At 39.5% G+C, this 24,223-nt stretch overlaps 1 protein-coding gene across 8 annotated transcripts; it reads left to right on the top strand.

Moving 5' to 3' along the window:
* The first annotated feature begins 11 nt into the window (after nucleotides 1-11).
* galt (galactose-1-phosphate uridylyltransferase) lies at nucleotides 12-22,783 on the top strand. Of its 8 annotated transcripts, none has more exons than XM_061799341.1 (12): nucleotides 12-149; nucleotides 357-441; nucleotides 1,575-1,744; nucleotides 3,182-3,257; nucleotides 3,494-3,539; nucleotides 6,228-6,357; nucleotides 7,966-8,022; nucleotides 10,049-10,171; nucleotides 14,445-14,577; nucleotides 14,819-14,902; nucleotides 22,268-22,422; nucleotides 22,673-22,783. In XM_061799341.1, exons 2-12 carry the CDS (start codon nucleotides 408-410, stop codon nucleotides 22,760-22,762), a joined length of 1,098 nt encoding a protein of 365 aa, XP_061655325.1. In that variant the 5' UTR covers nucleotides 12-149; nucleotides 357-407; the 3' UTR covers nucleotides 22,763-22,783. The 8 variants fall into 8 exon arrangements, with proteins under 8 accessions (XP_061655325.1, XP_061655327.1, XP_061655324.1 ...); XM_061799343.1 differs by lacking the exon at nucleotides 12-149 and adding an exon at nucleotides 1,291-1,328 and having other exon boundaries at nucleotides 166-441; XM_061799345.1 differs by lacking the exons at nucleotides 12-149; nucleotides 357-441 and adding exons at nucleotides 455-559; nucleotides 1,291-1,328.
* Nucleotides 22,784-24,223: the final 1,440 nt, after the last annotated feature.

Below are 24,223 nucleotides of genomic sequence, written 5' to 3' on the forward strand. Positions count from 1 at the left end.
TTGGCTCCTAGAAAAGAAAACTATGGCGCACCTCACACCACCGACATAGGATTGACGGCTACTTCCTGGATCAGTGGAGGCGGCACGTAACCGTTGAACCAATCGGATGACGAAGACGTAACCTTTGAACCAATCATGACGAAATCGCTGTATGTTCCATTCGATTGCACTCTTCGGGTTTACGGTTTTTTTTTATGACGCTATCATTTAAAGCTCTGTTTTAGTTCTAATTATATATGATGTTTAATATTAATGATATGTTGAACATGTACCAGTAAAGTCCGTCTACGTGAACGCCTTTTTTTAAAGACACAGATACGTATTTGTAGAGCAAATAGTATGCTCCTGTTTTACAGGAAGTAGCAGCCGAAGTTTTCCAAAGGGCGATTTTAAACAACGTTGTTGACATGAGTGGCCCCGAAACCCATTTTGATCCAAAAGGTATGGAGTTGTACTGATTTGAATTACTTTGGCATGTTTAATTAACCAGAGCTACAATTCGATCCGAAACTCCTGCATCTAAATTCTGCACCGGAACCAAACCTACACGAATATGATAGTGAGTGTGATTGAACTTTTGTTCTATTTACCGCTTTTATTATCCCGCGTATTCCCAAACTTTAATCCCCCCGCCCCCCGATCAAACGAATATGTATGGAAGCAGGATGTCGCCATATTTGATCCTTTCTTATGCATACCAGTTATACTTCCAAGTGTGTGTATAGTTTTCAACGAAAATAATTTCTTGATGCCAGCTGCTGCGCTGACGTGTAGCTCTTTTCTCTGCATATTGACTTTGTAAATATACGAAACTGTGCTTGCATATGTAGATTTGGTTATGTATTGACTGCTCTACATTCTGGGTGAATGGTAGTCTACACAGTTGATTGATTGATTGTTGTACTTTAGCATTTTGTTTGATTAGTATACGAACCACGTTGTTTTTTGTTTTCTGTAGGATTTTGCCACATTGTCAAAGTATTGCACGGGCGGTTTGAATGTTTTGTTCTTTATGTCACTACAGCTATCAATGTGCATACAGGGTATGTGGGATTTCCAGTATGCTCTCGTATAATGAACATAGTCGTCAGTGTATTGCCATACTGAGTCACGCAAGAGTCGTTGATCAAGTTGTCTGAAAAGCACAAACCAGACTTTGTGTTTGTTTGCGAATTGACGCCCTGTGCAAGTGTGTGTACTCTGCTTTAGTATCACTCATAATGTGTGAATGTTCAAACAAAGCGCATATTTTGATGAACCACCAACCTCGATAAGTATGTGTTTCAACAGGTGTCTTCGATGGTTTGGACACATCCAGAGGAGAAATAGTGAGTATATTGGTCGAAGGATGATGAGGCTGGAGCTGCCAGGCAAGAGAGCTAGAGGAAGACCAAAGAGAAGGTTGATGGATGAAGTGAGGGAAGACATGAGGGTAGTTGGTGTTTGAGATGAGGATGCAGGAGATAGGTTTATAGGAAAAGGATGATGTGCTGTGGTGACCCCTAAATGGACAAGCCGAAAGGAAAAGAAGAAGTGTGTTAAAGTATCATTCTTTTGTCTCAATTCACCCTCAGAGCACCAGCACCTGAGGTATAACCCTCTGAGAGACACTTGGGTCCTGGTCTCAGCCCACCGTATGAAGAGACCCTGGGCCGGTCAAGTGGAAAAACCTCCAGAGGAATGTATACCAAGATATGATCCTTACAATCCACTGTGTCCTGGAAACACACGAGCTAATGGAGAGGTAACAAAGCATGCATACGTCTGTAATTCAGAGGTACCTTGATGTACAAGTGACATGACTTAGTTTTTTGAGATGTAAGTCGTCACACCGGCAGTCTACATGTGCTTTTGTGGATTTTGAGAGAGATGTAAGTCGTCACACCGGCAGTCTACATGTGCTTTTGTGGATTTTGAGAAGGCGTTCGACCGTGTCCCTCGGGGAGTCCTGTGGGAGGTGCTTCGGGAACATGGGGTGCCGAACCCCCTGATACGGGCTGTTCGGTCCCTGTACGACCATTGTCAGAGTTTGGTCCGCATTGCCGGCAGTAAGTCGGACTTGTTTCCGGTGAGGGTTGGACTCCGGCAAGGCTGCCCTTTGTCACCGATTCTGTTCATAACTTTTATGGATAGAATTTCTAGGCGTAGAGGGGGTCCAGTTTGGTGGCCTCAGTATTGCATCTCTGCTTTTTGCAGATGATGTGGTTCTGTTGGCTTCATCAAGCCGTGTTCTCCAACTCTCACTGGAGCGTTCGCAAGTGAGTGTGAAGCGGCTGCGATGAGAATCAGCACCTTCAAATCTGAGACCATAGTCATCTGGGAGGGGCTCAGAGTAGAGCCGCTGCTCCTCCGAGTACGAGAGGAGCCATGAGGTGGGTCGGGCATCTGTTTAGGATGCCTTCTGGACGCCTCCCTGGTGAGGTGTTCCGGGCACGTCCCACCGGGAGGAGACCTCGGGGTCGACCCAGGGCACACTGGAGAGACTATTTCTCTCGCCTGGCCTGGGAATGCCTCGGGATCCCCTCAGAAGAGCTGGAGGTAGTGGCTGGGGAGAGGGAAGTCTGGGCTTCCCGGCTGAGGCTGCTGCCCCCGCGACCCGACCTCGGATAAGCGGAGGAAAATGGATGGATGGATGAACTTGGCTATAAGAGTTTTGCTCTGACCAACCAATCAGGATGATAAAATGCTGACATTATTGTGGACCAGCTAGCCTTGTCATTTTAAATTGAAATCTGGTTGAGTACAGATACGTTCCCATTGCTAATATAGTTTGTTACATTGGCTAGCGCTACAGATTCTGAAGACCTGGGGCAAATTAAATTGACATGGCAGATTTCAGCCTCTATACGCACACATCTCTTCTCTATATGAGAGGCTGAAATCTGGACAAAAAAAAATAGAAATCCAACATACACATACTGGAAGCAGTTCAGCCAAGAGAAACTATAAAATAAAGATGAGTGGAATAAATAATACAATTTCACAGACAAAAATTACATATATACCCCATCCATCCATCTTGTATACATCTGATCCTCATTTTATATTTTGGTTGTAAACGTCGGTCTGCAGAGAAGGCCGTTCTGGTCCTGACATCTCACCACTTTATTCTGCACATTTGGTTGTCGACTGGCAACCATTAGACAAAATGAAATGTGTATTTGTTGTGTTGTCTCACTAGACAAATCCAGAATACAAGAGCACTTTTATTTTTGAAAATGACTTCCCTGCCATGCAGTCAGATGCTCCAGATCCTGGTGAGTGTTTCTTTGTTCCTTATAAAAGTCATTATTTCACATTAGGGAAAATAAATCTCTTGCTAATGTGTATCAATTTTCTGCACTCTCATGGTTCTTCATCATAAAGCAACACACTCATGAGGAGGAATAGGATAAAAATACTAGTTCTTAGTATTCTTAATAGTTTGCTGACTGTTTTCATTACACAGTATTGTGTGAGTTAAAAATATAAATAAAAATGTTGTGCTCTTCAGTGTCAGGTCATCCATTGTTCCAATCTAAAGCTGCCAGAGGGGTGTGGTAAGAATTTTTTTTTTTTTATAATTACTACAAATATTTGATGTTAGCTATCAGCTACTTTTTATGTATTCAGTCTTTATTTACTTATCAACCAGCCAATATTAGAAATATCACTCAATATAATGCGGTGTAATTTTAGTCGTCTGCAAACTACTCCCACCATAACAAACCTATTGTTATGTCAATACCTCTCATGTAGTGTCAGTCACAGCAGAGCATCGTGGCAGACTTGGCAGAAAAGGATGACTTAATTATACCGATCCAGAATTGGTTCTGTTTAGGCTGTCCAAGAGTAGAATACTGTAATATGGATTCCTCTTTTGGACCAATCAGCATTAGAGTTACTGTACTGGAATTCAAGTGAAGTTTGAATCAGTGCAGAGCTGTCCAACATTGTTTTGGACTTCCTTAAACTTTCACCCGGTCACACCCATGGGCACATTATGCTTTGATTTTCTCCTGAACCAACAGTGGATGGAAATGTTTCCTAACCTGACAAGAAAAGTCAGGAACATTTACACTGTATTTCAGAAGAATATATACTTCTTAGCTGCATGTAATGACTGCACACATTCAATCTTTACATGTTAAACACGCCAAACAGGATACCCACTCCCTTCCTGTTGCTCACTTCCAGCATACAAGCCTAATGAATAGTTGACATCCACAGCCTGCTGAGTAGCTCAAAAACCTCTGCAAAGAAAGTTCCACTCAAACCATCTTGGTTCATTGGTTTTGAGGCAAACCCATATCAATGCATTGCATGCTACAAACATGCAGTATATCTAATTACATTCATATACAGTATGTGTTGCTTGAAACCTCGTGTTGACATCCCATGTGTTGAGACTCGCGCACACACACTGGATAATAAGGGCAATATTCTGAAACTGATTTCTTGCCATGTTTTTGGATTGATGTGAAGTTTTCCTTCCTCAATATGGGATTCAGTCTTTTCATTTTCACCATCAATTGGTTGGAATACATATTTGTTCCCACATAATGTTTTAGTGTTTTTGCAAAGGGATCTTGAATTAAATGTTTTGTTGGCCCCCAGCAGCACTGAGACAATCTGTTATACTGAAACAAGATTTGGGGGATTTGTGTGCTAGAGGAAACAAAAAATCAACATGAGGGAGAACATCAAGTTTTTATGCACAATGCCATTTACAATACCAATAAGTAGCAGAGGATAAAATCAATTTCTTCTCAAGGGTCCATGATTTGTCTCAAGTTCTATTGAGACATGTTAATTGGTTACATTCAATTTAGATTAACCACAGTAATGAGTTAAAACTCTGGCTTGTCTGAGTAAGCTCCCAATTTGCTAAAGTACATTTTTGTCAGCATAAACCAATTTGGATGGGGAACAAGAAAGGAAGTTCATTTCTAGATCTGCAGCTCAGCCATATGCTTCCTTCAACCTGGCATCTGCATCAAACTGACTGAAATTAGATAGGGAGAACAACTGACGTGCAAGAATAGCTTGTGGGTGTCAATTACAGTCAGGAAATTTGTCTCACCTTCAGTATCAGTTTATAGCTTTACATTTTTTTTCTCTTGAATCAACAATCACTTTAACTGAAAGTCACAATTAAGTTAATGTAATCGTGTGATTGCGGAGAGTCAAAGTGCTCAGGGTCTAATGTATCCTTTAAATGGTTCCCAGTTTTCTGGCCAAATTTGTAGACTGATTGCACTGAAAAACAGCTTGCTGATATTATCATGTGTACTACTCGAGTAAAGATTACATGTCATGTAACACTACCATTAGCAGATATCTAGTACTATACTGGCGAACCACACAGTGAATACACTCTGTCATGAAGAGGAAAAGCTTCTAGTTCTCGAAGATAAAATTCTCCCCACGACCATTTGTTTTGGTGAGAAGAGCTCGGGTCCTAATCAGATGTAAACCAAAACCTAAAGCAGTGTAGAGACATGAATTTTAACATCTTAAGCCAGATTTAAAATGTGTGTGTGTGTGTGTGTGTGTGTGTATATATATATATATATATATATATCGCACACGTACTGGTATCTCCACCAATCCTTAGTCTCCTCCCCCAAACCAGATGTCTGCCATAGTACCAAGACTGACCATAGTACCAAGGTAACTTCTTGCCAGATGGCAATTTTGCGACGTTGTTCGAATGTCAATATGCTTACAAAAACTGCAAAGCGAATGGAACCTGAAATGAAATTTCACAGGAAGGTGATGTTTATTGATGCAGTTTGCATTCCATACACAAGCACAATCATCTTTTTCTGCAAGGGGCACCTCGTAAGGCATGTCAGTTGTTTTTCTGTCAGTTTGAAAAACACAACCAGAAACCTCATTAGAAAAGCCACTAAAAATGTCTGAAATGGTCAGATTTTGACAGGTGTTTTCCCAGACGTTTCTCAGCCTTCACAGTTTTGACGAGAGATTTATTTTTTCTGAACAGGGAGCTCCCGCACGTATATATGAACATCGTTCCATGCTTTTCAAGGAAAACACAGCTGCAATTTAACCACTCATTTATAATTTAAAAACATTATAATAGACCCACATTAAGAAAAGGTCAGTGTGACCAAAGGTAAAGAATACACTTTTACAAATACTGTTAAAAAAAAAAAAAAAGTATTTTTTTTTTTTTTTTTTTAAACTACTGCCACCATTTTAACTAACACCCCACATCTTTTCAGTAAGGTCATGTGTTTCCATCCCTGGTCTGACATCAGCCTCCCGCTGATGAAAAAAGGAGAAGTTGTCAGTGTGATTGACAAATGGGCGGAACTCATGGAAGAACTGGGTGCCACCTACCCATGGGTTCAGGTATGGGATATGCCGATAAGACCCCATTGTCTATAGTAACATAAGATGCCTTTCAAAACAAGTCTTGCTTTTTGTTTGTTTTTTTCCCCTCAGGGATTTGCTATGGTTCTCATTAGGACCCGACTGATATAGCTTTTTTTTAGACTGATAGCGATCACAGAAAAAAAAATGTGGTCACCGATTAATCAGCCGATAGATTTAAAAAAGTATGTAATGAATAAAATAACTACTTTTGGGGATTTTTCAACGCTAATAACAACAAAGATGTGACTTGCAGGCAGAACATTTGACTGTTTTACAATACTTTGTCCTTAAGTATTTGCTTAACTTTACACCAGAGAGGAATTTTCAAGTACAAAAACATGCAAAAAAGCATTAACTGATGAATTTACCTTTAGAGTTAGGCCATAAATGTAAGCATCATATGAGCAAAATAACGAATGAAGTTTCTGGCAAAACATTTATGCATTATGCCCTTTGATGTTTAAACACATTTCTTCTACTCAGTTATTTTCTTTGCCATGAAGAGACACCTTTCTCAGATGTTAAAACATGTCATCGTAGACAGAGTTTCATTTTAAATATATTTTGTACAGGGAGAGAGCTGAACTCAAACAGGAAACAATCTTGATTATTCATTTTTAAAAAGTTTCCCAGAAACAATTTTTCTCATCAAGAAGTGTGTTTTCACAGTCACAAACGCTGAAACTTATCCTTCCTCAAAGATAGTGGTTTCTCGGCCTGATCCTTTCTGTGTGGTGTGTGATTATCTATATGTGCCATGGTGTGTTGCCCGAAACCAGCTGGAATAGGCTTCGGCTCACCTGTAAATTTAGAAAGATGTTAAAAGATGTTCATTCAGGTTCTTTGTCGTATTGTGTGTCACTGACAATGTAGTGGTTCACTTGCCTGACTTATGTGCAGGCAGCATGGTTTTATCTGTAGGTGTGAATGTGAGTGTGAATGTTTTTCTGTCTATTTGTGCCCTTCTGCTCCAGCTCCTCACGACCTTGAACAGGTCAACCGGTAATGAAAATGGAGGGATGGATGTTCTATTGTGTCCAGTCTGTACTTACACTGTATTTAATATCTTCTTGTACTGAATAATTACCACCATTGTCATATACTGAATAATTACCACCATTGTCATATAAATCATCCATCTTTTAGTGCAGCATCATAGCGCATGTCAGCAAAAACAGATATCTAACTTCATTTTTTCCATCCATCCATCCATTTTCTGAGCCGCTTCTCCTCACTAGGGTCGCGGGTGTGCTGGAGCCTATCCCAGCTGTCATCGGGCAGGAGGCGGGGTACACCCTGAACTGGTTGCCAGCCAATCGCAGGGCACATAGGAACAAACAACCATTCGCACTCACAGTCATGCCTACGGGCAATTTAGAGTCTCCAATTCATGCATGTTTTGGGGATGTGGGAGGAAACCGGAGTACCCGGAGAAAACCCACGCAGGCACGGGGAGAACATGCAAACTCCACACAGGCTGGGCCGGGGATTGAACCCGGGTCCTCAGAACTGTGAGGCTGACGCTCTAACCAGTCGTCTACCGTGCCGCCACTTCATTAAAAAAATGTTTTTTTTTTTCTTTAGATCTTTGAAAATAAAGGAGCTATGATGGGTTGTTCCAATCCGCATCCGCATTGTCAGGTAAAATATGCAAACCCACACACGCACAATATTGACCACACAAAATATCTAAGCCTAAAACTACGGTACGTTGGTAGTTAAGTTTAAAATCTTTTATGGTAACTTAATTTACGGGACATCCAGTCACCTTTTTAAAACAAATAGTTAATTGTTGGCTGCTTAGTAAGATTTTAAAAATAGTATTTCTTCAAGCAATAATACCTGGCAATGTCAGCATCATGTACTGTCAATTTCTAGACATTGACAATAGAGGGCAGTGTGTGACTTCAGGCAAACGCTGTGTATCATGGCGTTCTCTATTTTTTTTAGTTTTATTTATTTCCCCCCAAGATTAACTAGTTACAATGAAAATATAATATATATATTTTTTGTTTTTCCAGATTAACTAGTTACAATGAAAATACAATAATGTAAACGGAAAGATCTAATTTGGGATAATATTTGTAGTGCAAGATTCATTTTTCAAGTACATTCTGGATTTGAATTAAAAGAACAATGTTATAGTTGAACATATTTACAGTTTTCAGATCATGACTCACATTGTTTTGCCAGTGCCTATTCGGGCTTCAATGTAATGTAATTATTATTGAGATACTTGTAGTATGAACCATGTGTACAATATTTAATAAACAATGTTGCCCTAGAAAAATTCACTTAGGTACTTTACTAAGTACTTGACTTTAAAAGTAACTAAGGAAAATTACAAAAAAATTGTAACGCACAGTTAATTGGACAAGTGTCTTTAACCTGATTACCGGTCTGGATGTATTAGATTACCCGTTACGATAAAACGTGGTAGTATTCGAGTAAAATGTTACTAGGTAACGTGTCACTGACATCACTGTTGATAAAGTCTTTTAAATTGTCGGACAGAGGGAAATTATTCATTTTTTTTAACATATTCCCGACAACTTGTCTTGTGGGAATAGATGCTCATCTTTGTTGGTCTCTTGTGGGTCATCTCTTCATTTCTCCTTGAGTCAACAGTCTGCTACTGGATCTGAGCTGGATCTAGTGTCCACAGAAACACAGCTGCACAAATACACCCCCAGCTACAGATGTTGGCACGCATGCAGATATAATCACACACGCACACACACACACGCAAACACACACACATGCACACACACACACACACACACACACTCAAATGTAGGTTTGAGTATCCAAGAACTTTTAATATCAACAGCTACAATAAGTCAGTTTCTGTCTTCTTTCAGTCACTGTGTGATATCATTTATGGATTTAAACCCTGCTGCTGGATGATATATGATGAAGAAGGGCCAACACAAAAATACTTGAAAATGAAAGAATAATGACTTAATTACCAGAGGGACGCTTTTCACAATGTGTGTGACGCCTTTGGATGTGCACTGCATTCTGGGTGAATAAATTTAGCGTTGTTTAATTAGAAAACAATTAGCCATTCTGTCAGAGGCAGCGCTGCATGGCATGCAAAAACAGCACTGAATGCCTCTGGTATTTGGTCTACATGCTCTACTTTCATAAATTTTTAGTCCCAATGTCAGAAATGATATTAAGCAAAGCTCGAAAAGCTCATAAAAATGGTTAAGAGACCACTATTAATATCATTGTAGAAGTCGTATTCGAATAGGTAGTGTTCATAATTAAAAGGAAAAATCTTTAGTTAAAGAGTGGAAAGAAGTGTCTTGATATTGTTGGCTCCCTCATTCCCCTCTCATTCCTCCCTGCCCTAACTCCTAAGGCTACAAGGTAGTTAATGTTGGGACAGTGATAATTGTAGAGAATTGATAATCTCAGACAAATACAGTATGCATTATGTGAGTGGTGCACAATACCACAAATTCTACACACAAAGGTTAGAACTACAGTAGCCCTAAAGCAACTCCGGGGCCACAGAAATCTTGGCAACCCTTGCTATGCCTCTGGTCTCAACTTATTCTCAGAGTAGTTTTGAGCATAACCTGATCGCAATTTTCTAGGATTCTGTCATATCTTAATATTGTCTTACTCCATCTTTTTTCTACTTCCTTCGATATCACAGGTGTGGGCCAGCAGCTTCCTCCCAAATGAGCCAGCTCTGTCTGATCGCTGTCAGAGAGCGTTCTATGAAAAACACAAAGAGCCGCTGCTGCTGCAATATGCCAAGCAAGAAGTTGAGAGAAAGGTACGGTTCAACAACCACAGTATAGAGACACCCATGTAAAGAAAATGTTCCCAAGGTCATACGGTTGTGAATTTAACTAAATTGTTACCTCTAAAGTCAGTCTAGACTGCGATGTCGTTACCTCTTACTTTTAATAGTGTTTTTTGTACTTGTATGACAGTTAAGAATGTTAAATTGTTGCATAAACATGCCTTTACACTTAATTAAGAGTTTATTATTGCGGCAATTAGCCCCTGGAACTGATTTTTTCATAGTTCCGTGATTTCTTCCATCCATCCATCCATTTTCCGTACAGCTTATCCTCACTAGGGTCGCAGGCAGCTGGAGCCTCTCCCAGCTTTCTTCGGGCGAGAGTTGGTGTACACCCTGAACTGGTCACCAGCCAATCGCAGGCACATATAAACAAGCAATCATTCACCCCCACATTCACACCTAGGGGCAATTTAGAGTCTTCAATTAACCAACCATGCATGTTTTTGGGATGTGGGAGGAAACTAGAGTACCCAGAGAAAACCAACGCAGGGACGGGGAGAACATGCAAACTCCACACAGGCGAGGCTGAATTTGAACCCGTGTCCTCAGAACTGTGAGGCAGATGTGCTAACCAGTCGGTCACCATGCCGCCCCATTATATCTTATGGTATTTTTTTGTTTTGTTTTTCTTTTTTGCCGCTTTCCAGGATCAGATTGTGTTTTACTTTTGAGTTTCCACTCTATTACAAATACAACAGAACACATTATGTATGAAACACCATAGCTAATGAAGACTTTGACCTTTTCAAATAGCACGTTATTTTTTAATTCTAGATCAAGATTCATTTTTATAAAAGTGAAGGATTGCAGTTGTTTTATACTATTTATGCCATTTTTATGGTGAGGAAATAAGTCACTTGGAAGTTATGCTAACTTTTATTTTAATACGACATACAGTATTATAGCAAGCCATTGTGTTGAAGTGATTTATTGATTATCCAGTTCAGTAACAAATACTCTTCTAACCAAGTCCAGTTGCCCTTGACTTTTCCATTATTAAAGAAAATCTTGCGCATCATCCATCTGCTTCCACCCCCTTTCGCCCTGTGTTATTCTGTCACACCTTTCCTTGCTGTTTTCCACTAGAACACGCTGCCTGTTTTTCAGTCAGTGAAGCATGTGATGGCGCAGTAGGAAAGCTCATTAGCATCATGCTCTGGCATCTATCTTCAACCTGTGAAAAGATTAGGAAGACATATTTGGTTCGTTTCGCGTGTTTTAGCAATTCTCTATTCATGTGTGAAGAACATAAACAACAGCAACCTTGAGGTTAAGTTTCGACATAACACATTTCGCACTTAAGCACAATCTGAATGTTGCAGTCGTAAGCAGATGCCTTAGTGGAAACTATGAGTAAACTGCGTTCCAGAGATTTATTTTTTTTTTCACCCCATATTGGGGTATTCCACTGGCAGCTCAACAATAATGGTGTTGCTCTTAATATGAAGACACCAACTCTATTAATGGCCTTTTGGAGGGTGAATCAGTTGTAATTAGGTTAATCAAATATCTATTATAATTAATACTTTTTACAAATAATTTTGGCCAAATGACTGCTGTAGGAGTTCAGTGTTTTCGTCAATTGTGGTAGTCGCAGGCCATATATGGATAGTGTATATTGTACTCCGCGTTGGAGCAGTGTGGTGGCCATAAAGCTTAAACTGGCACTGAACTGGAGTCGAGACAGAAAAAAGGTCTTTACAGGCAGTGATTGTGTAACGCTGCTCCAGTGTCAATTGGGCAAGAGAATATGCTGACAAAAACTGGGCACATTTATTTACACATAAAATGTTTTATTATTTTTATTATTATTATTGTTGTAATTACAAGAATACAACACAAAGGCAGGTCATTTTCAAATGTATGCACAAAGGAGAGAATAATAAAAGTGAAACCATAGTCTGTTTCTTTAGAGTAGTCATATGCAAGATTACTCAGAAGATGATATACTACTGTATATACACCACCATGAACATTATCCAATTTCTTTATGCTGTTGTCTGATGCCTTCATGAAGACAAAATACCCATAATAATCCCCAAAAGGATGCGCATTTATTAAAAAGGATTAACTGCCATTGTGGATGATATCACATGATAGCTCAACGTACTGTTTCACATGCGCATTTAAGAGTAAGAATCTTAATGTTACTACTAGGTACAGTAAACAAAAATTTGATAATGATGATGACAGGTTCATCCTGGAGCAGATTCTTTCTTATGGGAATGTTCTCAAGGTCAAGGTTTGCTAGATTTTTGAAGGATTTAAGTACAAAAGGAATAGGTAGACATCATGCAGTAGTTTTTGGGCTTTGACATCAAGCCTTAGGCTAAGGTCCGAAATAAGCTTGTCTCGGTCTTATTAGGATCTGGTTGCCTCACGGCACTTTGCACCACTGTCCTTTCCATTGAAGAGTCGAACTTTAGCTTGTATTTAGTGCTGAAGCGTATGTTCCGTGCTGCTTGTTCTGCTTCACTTTACAGCCAAATAAGGAAACATGGAGTCACCGGTGGCAAACATCCGTTAATGTAGATGATTTGGGAAAAGAGATTCATTCATACACACACAGGTATGAGATAAACGCGTGAGTGTGGGGGCTGACCTTTAGTTAGAGAGTTAAAGTTAGAATGGAAGCAGTGGGTCTGAGAGAGAGAAGAGAGAGAGAGAGAGAGTGTTTGCCGGGTTGCCTAAAAGTACTTTGTGTGTGTGTTTGTGCCGATAGTGTCCTTCTTCCTATTTGCTCCCGTCTGTCTGACCCGAGGTTAGGACTGTAAATTGGCACACGGCAGTACTTGGAGAAGCTTGAATTGGGCTTTGGCTCCCATGTGATACCCTTGAGTTTGAAAGCAAAACTTTCCAAGCTAATTGAATAAAACTTTTTGGTGGGGATTTGTGAGGTGTGAGGTATCTGTTTTAGGACACCCTCCACTGACTGCACGCCGTGGTCCTTTTTTTCTGTCTTTCTCCCCATTCATTTGTATTCGATCTTTATTCTGCTGCATTATAATCCGCTTAAACTCACAGGGAGAAAATAGTGGAAAGGAGTGAGAAGGTGGTAGAAGGTTAAAGAGCATAAATTATGATTCAATCAGTAAAGAATAACTACGGTAAATGTTGTTTACAGCATTCACTAATACATTGTTATAGTACATTTTATTCAAATGTCAGTGCACATTTATTCTCCTCACTTTTTATGAAGCTCTTATTTATGAAGTAATTTCTATCTTGCTGCACAAGTTTTAGACATGTGAGAAATCAAAGTCCCTGGATACTTAACCTGTGTGTGACCATAGACAATCAGGTTTTAGTATGTATTTAATGTTTTTTGCATGACAATGTGATGGCTTCAAAATTGTTTTTTAAACCCCATCAATCACAGTTCTCGAAAGAAAAATAAGGCATTAGAAATCTGCATGAACCCAAACTTGCAAAAATTTTGTTCAAACCATCTGGTCATGTCATCAGGTTTGACACATACATGGTGTTCGCAACGCAAGGGCAAAAGCTGTTGTGACATTAATTTCGACAGCAGAGGGTGATGTTGCCCAACATGACATGGATGAAACTTGATGAATTAACCTGTTTAATTTTTATTCCATGAACGCAATATTAATCATAATACAGTGAGCCCACGTTATTCGCAGGGGATGGCGACCGAGCCGGACCATGAATAGTGAAAATCCGCAGATAATTGATGGCCATTATAATCGCATTGATAATTTTTTTTTTTAAAAGAATAAATTATCGTAATAATGCTCATCCATGCGGCACGGTGGACGACTGGTTAGAGCGTCTGCCTCACAGTTCTGAGGACCGGGGTTCAATCCGCCTTGGCTCGTGAGCGTGCTGGAGCCTATCCCAGCTATCATCAGGCAGGAGGCGAGGTACACCCTGAACTTGTTGCCAGCCAATCGCAGGGCACATACAAACAAAGAACCATTCACACTCACATTCACACCTACGGGCAATTTAGAGTTGTCAATTAACCTACCATGCATGTTTTTGGGATGTGGGAGGAAACCGGAGTGCCCGGAGAAAGCCCACGTCGGCACGGGGAGAACATGCAAACTCCACACAGGCTGGGCCGGGGATTCAACCCCGGTCCTCAGAACTGTGAGGCAGACACTCTAATCAGTCGTCCACCATAATAATGATCATATATATATTATTTTTTGTCTTAAAGTAGTTAGTGCTGACAATTGTGCAATTTTCACTCACATGCACAATATTTTCCTTTTAGGAACGGGTGGTGGTGATGAACCCTCATTGGTTGGCAGTGGTTCCTTACTGGGCGACGTGGCCCTACCAGTTGCTGCTGTTACCACGACGACATGTCCTCAGAATCAATGAGTTGACCACAGAGGAGAGGGAGCGTAAGTGTGTTTTTGGGGAGATGCTACATAATTGTGAAGTTGTTTTTCCCAAGGACAAAAGCAATTTGTCGCTTTAGTATAAATTATTTATTCTATAGTCAACATTTTTAAGTGACTGTCCATTCTAGTTTTACCTTGCCTCTTAAGCTCCCCTTCCTTCAGTTATTTAGGATCAACAGTGAAAACCGTTCCACTTAAGTCTTGTTTGCTCTCTTTATCTTCCGGTCTTCTGTTTTTTCAGGTCTGGCTGACATTATGAAACAACTGCTAACCAAATATGACAATCTATTTAATGTGTCCTTTCCCTACTCCATGGGTTGGCATGGTAAGAGTACACCATCTACAGGAAACACACGTTCATACATTTTTAAACTCTATGAAAAGGGTGAAATAATCTTCAAAACTGGATTGCCATATGATAATGTCTCATTTGAGACTAAGGATTTAACACTAAATTTAACAGGAATGACAAGCAATAATCCAAGGGAGAAGAGCATTACAATGCTGTAGCAGTACTTTAAAACAATTCAAATTACCTGACCATTTGGCCTCAACTAATAACTTTTTTCGGTGAATATTAAGAAGCATGTTTAATGTCAAAAGTTGATTTTAATTCCTCTTTAGTGTTCAGTAGAAGCATTAGTGCACCATATATCACTGTCAAACACATTAACATATTTAAAGGTTAACTGTTTACCATTCAGGTAATTGGCAACAACGTAAATGTAAACGGATGCGTTTTTTCTTACCTTAATTCTAATTTTAATGGTCCTTAACCTATTTTGCAAAGTTGCTTCAATGTGACAAACGCACAAGTTTGTGTGAGACATTCACTGCAAATATTTGACCAAAAACATTAATATGTTATGTTATGTTATGTAATAATATGTAATATAAACTGTTTATAAGTGTATAATTAGTTTACATTCCACATTGGAGTAGCTCATGTTGGTAGCTTAGAATAAGTTCTTTGGAGATGCACTACTTGGGGAGTAGGCATTGTTCCACAGAGAAACATCTAGAAGCGCCAAATAGACAACCCATATGTTTTTGTTGTTTGGGCAAATCAATTGTGCTAAAATGTATGTTGTACTTTTTCATCGTTTAAGCTCTTCCCACTTTATCAGCTCTTTTTTTTCCCCCCAGCTGTTTGTTGCCAAATGCTTATACATGGAAAAATCCCATTGTTTATACCTGAGACCATCTGATCGCTCTAAAGCTGGCTGGCCACTGTCACAGCCATGTGCCAATTTCGTAAGAGGACAAGTAGATGTTGTGAAGGAATAAAGGAAAAAGATGCTTTTAGAAATAAGAGGCTGATGGAGCAGAATTCAAGCAGCAATTTTAGATTCAAGCCACATCTTTGTTCTATTCTTGTGGGCAAGCAAACACCACAAGATGATGGCATTAGCAAGGAATCAATGAGTTGGCAGACAGGAGTTGATCCAGAAGCGGAAAAAAAAGAATGTCCCTTTTGTAAACATCAGATAGTTCCACAGTTGTACATTACAGTGAAGCATAATTTCTGCAGCACTGTTGGTGAGCTGTGGGACCCCTAAGAAGTGCTGATTATGTGGTTGTTTACATAAATGATGATTACTGCCAGCAGGACTCTCCCCATGATCTGCAACAATCCTCATGAACAAATTTCACTTTCACTGAGGATGAAACTATTCTGAGGCTTTTTTTTTTCCACTTTTGTTAACTAAGACTTGGTAATTTTTTTGTCTTTTGTCTTTCTTAACCAAAAATCCATGACTCATAATTAGTTTGTTGCTGATCCGAATGGTGGTGTCTGCTCTGTGTCTATTGATATTTTTGACATTAGTGCAAATCAGCAACATAACTGATTTGGTTTCTTCAAATCGTCGATTTTTATATATTCAACTGCGGAGAGTGTTATTTTGGGTCAGAAATCTAACCAAGTGGAGTGAGTGGATTTTTCTTTTAAGAAATACAGCATGTATATTACTCCTTCGGTACGGCAGCATGTTGAGACAAAAGACAAGACTTTTCCTCTTTGGCCCGGAGGACACGAAGTCCACAAGTTCCAAAAACAATTTGAAATGTTGGACCACAGAACACTTTTCCACTTTGCATCAGTCCATCTTTGATGACCTCGGACCCAGAGAAGCCGGCGGTGTTTCTGGCTGTTGTTGATGAATGGCTTTTGCTTTGCATAAGTTTTAAGTTGTACTTACGGATGACACCCCTAAAATAATTGCCTATAAATGGCGGCAGGGCGATGGCTGGTCGAAATGAAGTTCCGCCCCTTACTTCAACATACTGTAGTTCTTTGGCACCAAGATGGCACCAAAGCAGTACTTTTAAAAAGAACCAGGCTTTGGCCTGATTACATAGACAGTGCATAGGTGAGTTTTTCAGCAAATAACATGATATGTTCCCAATAAAATCTGTGAATAGGTGAATTTGGAAATAGCGAGAAACAAATACATATGTGGGGAAACATTTATCCTTTTGAACTGAATAAATGGTGAATAAAGATTTTTGATCATAATTCACATTTTGTAATGCACCAATTAGATTTTAATGTGAATATAAATATGTGCAAATTAGATAATTCATTCCAAAATTGGTTTTAAAAACCAAAGTAAGTTGGTCATCTTTCTTTAGTCGTTACAAGTCACCTTTTTTCCATAATAAAAAAAAAAAAAGCATGAGTATGACAAATACCTTTGATGTGTCAAAATACTACCTTACATGAGTCTAATACAGGGAAATCAACTTGCATCTCTGAAGCCTTGCTGCGAAGATGATTTTGGACTGCTGCAAAGAAACAGCTTGCACAAATATACTAAAGTCTGGAAGACCTGTTCAGGATTGGTGTTTACCACCCAGGCAGCTGTTGCTCTAGCTAAAGCACGGGCTGCACTTGATATTTATCTGCACTGCAAAAGGCAGTGGGGGAAATACCCAGTTTGAGGCTTTGGCAAAGATGCACCAAGCAAAGGGCCCGTAGCGGAACAAAGGTTAGCAGAGTGCAGTGATGCACTGAGTAATATGTGACAGAGGAGAGCAAGTGTCATCATGCCTCAATAGCTGAGAGAGTTAAATGTTGCGGGTCCAATGTGTGCAGCGTCTATGCCTTGCTGAGTTACTTTACAAAACGGACACTTCACTGTTCACCCACCATCTCAGTGCCCACTATTGCCTGAAATGGAAAATTCAAATGTACATTCAGGTATGACTAATGCAATATGAAATTATGAGCAGTAACAGCAGAAAATATGTCCAAACACTCCATATGATGAGAAAACATAAATAGAAGAACTCTGGTTCAGTTGTCTATATGTAAAAGTATATAAAGTCTCGACACAGTGCTGTGAAAAACCATTTGCCCCCCCCCATGTAATATCTAAAAAAAAAAATCAGTTTCTAAATGATTTGATTTGCATGTATAATGGGAAAACAAATAACTTGATTAACCACAGTTTTTGGAAAGCTGAGTTAAATTTCACTGCACACCCCCAGGCCTGATAACCGTCATATTTGTCAAATCAAGAAATCACTTAATTGTGCCTATCAGACTAAGTGATGTAAGCTACAAGATCTCAGCGAGAACTGCATCACGCCACAATCCAAAGAAATTCTTCAACAAATGAGAAAGTGATGCCAGTGAACCATGGTTAGAGCCATTATCCAAAAATACAGAAAACTGGGAACAGTGGTAAAATTACTCCAAGAGTGCAACATGACTCCTCCAGGAGGTCACAAAGAATCCAAAACTCATTTAAACAACTGCAGCCCTCACTGGCCTCAGTTAAGGTGTTTATGACTCGACAAAAAAAAGACATAGGGCAAAAATGACAGGACAACAACCAGAAACATACTAGCAAGTTCACAAAACAAAATCAAGGTTTTGGTGTTCCCAAGTCAAAGTCAAACTCATTTTAGAGGCTAAAAAACATCAACATTTCCTTGGATATCTGCCCCTGCCACTCACTGGCCTAAACAATGGCTTTCACTCCATTACTTTGCAAGTTATGGACTGTGAAACGTGAAGACAAATGTGACATAATGAGGACCCGTCCCCATGCTGTGAATCTTTGTTCCAACAACATCGCAACCCACAATGCATATTAACACATTAAAAATTTTTGCTAATGAGTTATCGCTCCCATCTGTGTTTGCTCTTAATCTTTATTTCTTTAGCAGCAGCCCACCTTTTTATCGTGCTAGGCTTAGAGCTGTACTGATGGAATAAGTAGTTGGATGGCATTCAAGTCAGGGACTAGGAATAGATATGCCCAATCTTGTTCAGCAGGAAAACACATTACAAATACTTCTATTACCAGCACAATTGGTGTTTGAATTCTCTTGCAGAACACCTTTACACTTCCCAAAGATCATTAGAAACTGCACAGTCATTTACTAATAAGATCACTCTCTTCATTCCTTATCTGTTCCTTCTTTGTGCTTGTTCTTTCTTTTCACTGGTGTTAGTTTCTTTACTGTCTCCCTGCACTCAATCTGTATTTGTCTCCGGTCAGACTCTTATTGGCAGGCAATGTCTCTGGAGAATTTATTGGATCCCACAAAGGGAAACATGGGGAGTACTACGGATTCATAGTCGCCTGTCCGCGCCTGCTGCCGTGTCTGCCGTAGAGATTTCTTGTGAGGGGAAACACAGTTTAATTACGATCCTATTCAAATTTTGTGTTATTAACAATACATGAGATTGGTGTGCATGAGCTAGAGCCTATCCCCTATGCACCCTCTACTGTACTGTTTGGTAAGCACACGGAGAACATGCAAAAGAACTGTGGGGCAGATAGACTACCACTCTTCAACCGTGCCACCGATAGAATTATATATATATTTTGAGATTATACTGTAGATATTAAAACAATATAACCAAGTGTCCAAAGGTAGTCATGGAGAAGAGCACGTTATTAGATTGCATGGATGACTGGTTGACGACAGGTATAAATTGTCATACAATGTACACGTGCATGCACAAAGTGCTCACAGTACTTTTCCACATTTGATGTTTGATTTATTCCAAAATAGATGGATTTTTTCCCCCCTCAAAATTCTATACACAGCATTTTTTTTGCGCAAATGTAATTAAATAAAATACAAAATTACATGTACAGAAGTATTCCCAGCATTTTCTATGAAGGTTGAGGTCAGGTGTGTCCTCTTCCCACAGATCAGCCATGAGATGTATAGCTGTATAGCTTAATTTAAGTCCACCTGTGGTAGATTCATTTCATTAGTCATGATTCGGAAAGGCACTCACCTGTCTTTATGAGATCCTACAGTGCATGTCAGAGCATAAACCAAGTATGACGTCAAAAGAATTGTCTGTAGAACCCCAAGACAGGATTGTCTCGAGACACATCTGGGGAAGGGTACAGAAAATAATTAAACCGCTTTTAAGGTCCCAATGAGCACAGTGGCCTCCATCATCCATAAATGAAACTTTGGAACCACCAGGATTCTTCCGAGACCCAGCTGCCTGTTGAAACTGCATGATCAGGAGAGAGGGGCCTTAGTCAGGGAGTTGACCAAGAACCCATTGGTCACTGTTAAAGCTCCAATGTGCCTCTCTGGAAAGATGAGAACCTTCCAGAAGGACAAGCATCTCTTCAGCAATCCACCAATCATACCTATATGGTGGTGTGACCAGACAGAAGGCTCTTCTTAGTAAAAGGAACATGGTAGCCCACTTGAAGTTTGCCCAAAGGCACCTGAAGGACTCACAGACTATGAAAGACAAATTTGATTTGATTCAGAATATGTTAATAGTCCCAGTCAGAAGGGCAATTCAGTTTTACAATGAACTTGTCCGTAGTACAACAGTAACAACAACAAGGTAATAAATATATACAGTATTCATATATATAGAGTGGACCCCCGCTATTCGCAGGGGATAGGGACCGGGTTTAACCACGAATAGTGAAAATCAGCAGGCAATTGACACCCGTTATAATAGCATTGGTAAAAAAATAAAATAATTTTGAACCCCCAAAATCTATTATATTACGCAAAAAGGCCGTAAGCACTGTGAATACCTTCCGATTTGCTGTATTCACTGTGTTTCCAGTTTTAATTTGGTTCTGTAGTCCGAACAAGGCAAATAAATGGTACTTTTTCTGGTTTGTTTCATAAGCTTGCTGGATTTGTGTTTTACGGAGATAATTTTCTTAGCTGTGATGGCACAATGTCAAGAAAATGATCATCGGGTCATCGCCATACACACTGGAAAAGAAGGCATTTCGGCCTCTAGCAAACTTAAATGTTATCGTTTCTTGATCTTCACAGTTGCTGTCACCATCAAACTTGTAGTATGCTTCAGTTTTTCGTGTGTTGTAAACTGGTGGCAAGAGCTCATCTGTAAAACTTGGTCTTTGGAACTAGAGGGCTATGATCCCACTGTGGATAAATCTAAATTGAAAGTAGTTGTTGGAGGGATGCTAGTCTGCTTCCTGACTATTGTTACGGTGCTCTGGAGCAAAGCATTGACCTGAAATTGATCATGGTCAACCTGTAATTTTAAATATACACTGTTGTCAGTACAGTATCAGAATCATCTTTATTTGCCAAGTATGTCCAAAAAACACAAGGAATTTTTCTCCGGTAGTTGGAGCCGCTCTAGTACGACAACAGTCAATTGACAGAGAACACTTTGAGACATAAAGACATTGACAAAAAAACAGTCACTGAGCAATAAAGGGTTAATAGTTATCTGGTAATGCCGGTACATTTTTTTTTCTTTTTTTGACAATTGTACAAAGATGCAGAGTCCTCTAGCACTCAGAGCAGTTTGAATGACTAATATAGCAATAGTCCGGTGCAATGAGCATTGTGCAAAGGGCACCGAGACTTCTAGGAGTGTATGCAGTTTAAAGTGACGTAGCGCGATAATCTGAGACAATGTTGATTGTGCAAATGTTGCAGATATTCCACAGTCAGTGTGCAAATGGAGCAGATGCTACTCTGGCATGAGTGGCCAGTATTGGTCAACAACAGATATGCAAATCCAAAGACAAAGGAAAAACACAAAAACAAAAACAATACTAGAGAGCGCGTGACCGAGGCGACCACAATTGTAGGCGCCATCTTGCAAAATAAAAAGTATTTAAATGGACCTACTGTACATATATTCAGTTGGTGTGGAATTTAAAACTGTCAAATAAACTGGCCGTCATCTGTCTCATGTCATTTAAAGGAATGTTTTTTTCCCCCCTAAAAACACCCACTAAATAAATTATTTTCATTCTTTTTTTTTTTTTTTTTTTTTAACTACTCAATTGTCAACAACCGTGTTTTCTCTAAGATAACTGACGAGGGAGGCTGATTTCTGGTCTGCTGTCCAAAAGGTTTAATGAGCAAAGTGCTTCATTCATGCTGTGTGACTAGCAAGAGAGATGAATAGTCTTGTTTTCCCATGGTGATGCATATTCTTAATTAGCCTTCAAGCCAGTCGCCCTGTTTGCTTGTGTGCAAGTGTGCTGCAGAATTGAAGAGAAAACAAATCAATATATTCTGCCATTTATTTGTATTTTTGTTTCGTCAGTTTGCATGAAAGCTAAGGTAATGCTGAGGGCAGGGTGTCATCCTCATTAATAGATATATGAAATGTGAGCTTTCTGAAAAAGCGTTTTATTAGTGAGATGAACAAATCCTGCATCTTTCGTCTTGCTTATGTTTTTGTTTTCCACAGGAGCCCCTACTGGTCCCTACTTAAAGGATGACAACTCCCATTGGCAGCTGCACGCTCACTACTACCCCCCTCTGCTGCGCTCAGCCACAGTTAAGAAGTTCATGGTCGGCTATGAAATACTTGCTCAGGAGCAGAGAGACCTCACTCCTGAACAGGTGATTTATAATAGCAACACCCCTGCATGTTTTCCACAGCTTCATTTACAACTGGGACCTATTCATGGATTTTTAATGTACATTTCAGGCATTTAGACTTTTTTTTTAACAAATTATCCTTTTGTTGTGGAAAAAGACAGGACGTTTGTCTTGACTTAGAGGCCTTCTAGACTTATGATCACACAAGATGTAATTGTATTGACTGTCTGTCCCTAAAGTTGTCTTACAATCGCTCTTGCTTTATTTTTAGGCGGCAGAGAGGTTACGGAATCTACCAGATGAGCACTATAAAAGCAGACATGGAGAAGAAAAATTTCAATGCAATGTATTGATCAAATAAATGGAGAAGATGGAAATATTATTTTTGTACTCAAAACAAAAGTCAAATCAAGACAATAATACAAAAAATCAAAATATCCAACACAAACACATTATGCCCGAGCCTCTCATGACTTGTATCTCTCACACAGCTTGAAGGTGTAGGATTTTTGTCCCCAAAAAAAGCTCATAGCAGGGCTTTTGACGTAATTATGAAATTAATTTAAATTGGATGTGACATTGGGGGTTAGGCTATTTGTGAAGCGGCATAATAAAAAAAAAAATAAAACTAGACTATGTCCGGAATAGCTGGACAGGTTATGCTGAAAATTATCCATCCATTATCTGAGTACCCGGAGAAAACCCACGCAGGCACGGGGAGAACATGCAAACTCCACACAGGCGGGGCCAGGGATTGAACCCCGGTCCTTAGAACTGTGAGGCAGACGCTTAGTTTGTTATAATTTATTTTATTGAGAATTTATGCAAAGCTTGTAGTTCATTTTACAGAGATTGATTTTATGAGGGTCACACAAAAAAATTTATTCAGGCCCATGAAAAAACTAGAGAAATGGTGGGGGACAACATCCATTCTCTCTCTCTCAGTTAAGCTTAATCGGAAACTCAAGCTATCTTGTCGTCTTGTAAGAACTAAATCCCCTTTTTTTGTGCTATAATGGAGCGTCTTTTTGTTATTCCGGAAAACATGGGAAGACATTGCAGAACTACAGCAAATAACAACATGTAATTTCATTAACGTAATTAGTATAACTCAACTTTTTGGTGTGGTTAGCCCGTCAGCCTTGCTGTCAAAAGTCTCTGTGTAACAAAGTTCTCCCCGTGCTTGGGTGTGTTTTCTCTGAGTACACTGCCTGCCTCCCATATTCCAAAATCATGCACATAACCAGGTTTTTTGAAGGCTCTTAAACCCTGTGGATAATTTTGAGTATAAACTGTCCGTATAGGTGTGAATGTGAATGATTAGTTGTCCAAAGTGTAACCTGCCTCACCCAATGACAGCTGGGATAGGCTTCAGTTTTTACCGGTGACCTGAACAGAAAATGGATGGGTCCAGTTTTTACTGGTCGATCAGTATACTGGTATTATCAATTGTGTCAATGTATCAACTTTTATCTAGGTATATGACATATGATTCTGTGATTGATGTACAGATCGAGTTTAAAATGGCAAGGTTTAACAAGTCTCACTCGCACACTCATCGTAGCAACAACAGAGGGCACTGTTGCTTAAAACGTAAGGCTCTGGAGGACCAAGAGTTTAGACCGGTGGTTAAACTTCAGTGCTCAAGGGCCACATCCGATTTTTAAAACAGGGTCCAGGTCCTTATTGGATGAGTTAAAAAAGAATAGTTAAATATGTAACATCGATCCATTTTCTTTACCGCTGCATGTACATTTTAACTAACCCATTTTAGTGAGAGAGAAAAAACTAATGCTACAAATATTTCAGGTCTTTTGATAAT

The sequence above is a fragment of the Phyllopteryx taeniolatus genome, chromosome 15 (assembly GCF_024500385.1).
Source record: "Phyllopteryx taeniolatus isolate TA_2022b chromosome 15, UOR_Ptae_1.2, whole genome shotgun sequence".
Taxonomy (NCBI): domain Eukaryota; kingdom Metazoa; phylum Chordata; class Actinopteri; order Syngnathiformes; family Syngnathidae; genus Phyllopteryx; species Phyllopteryx taeniolatus.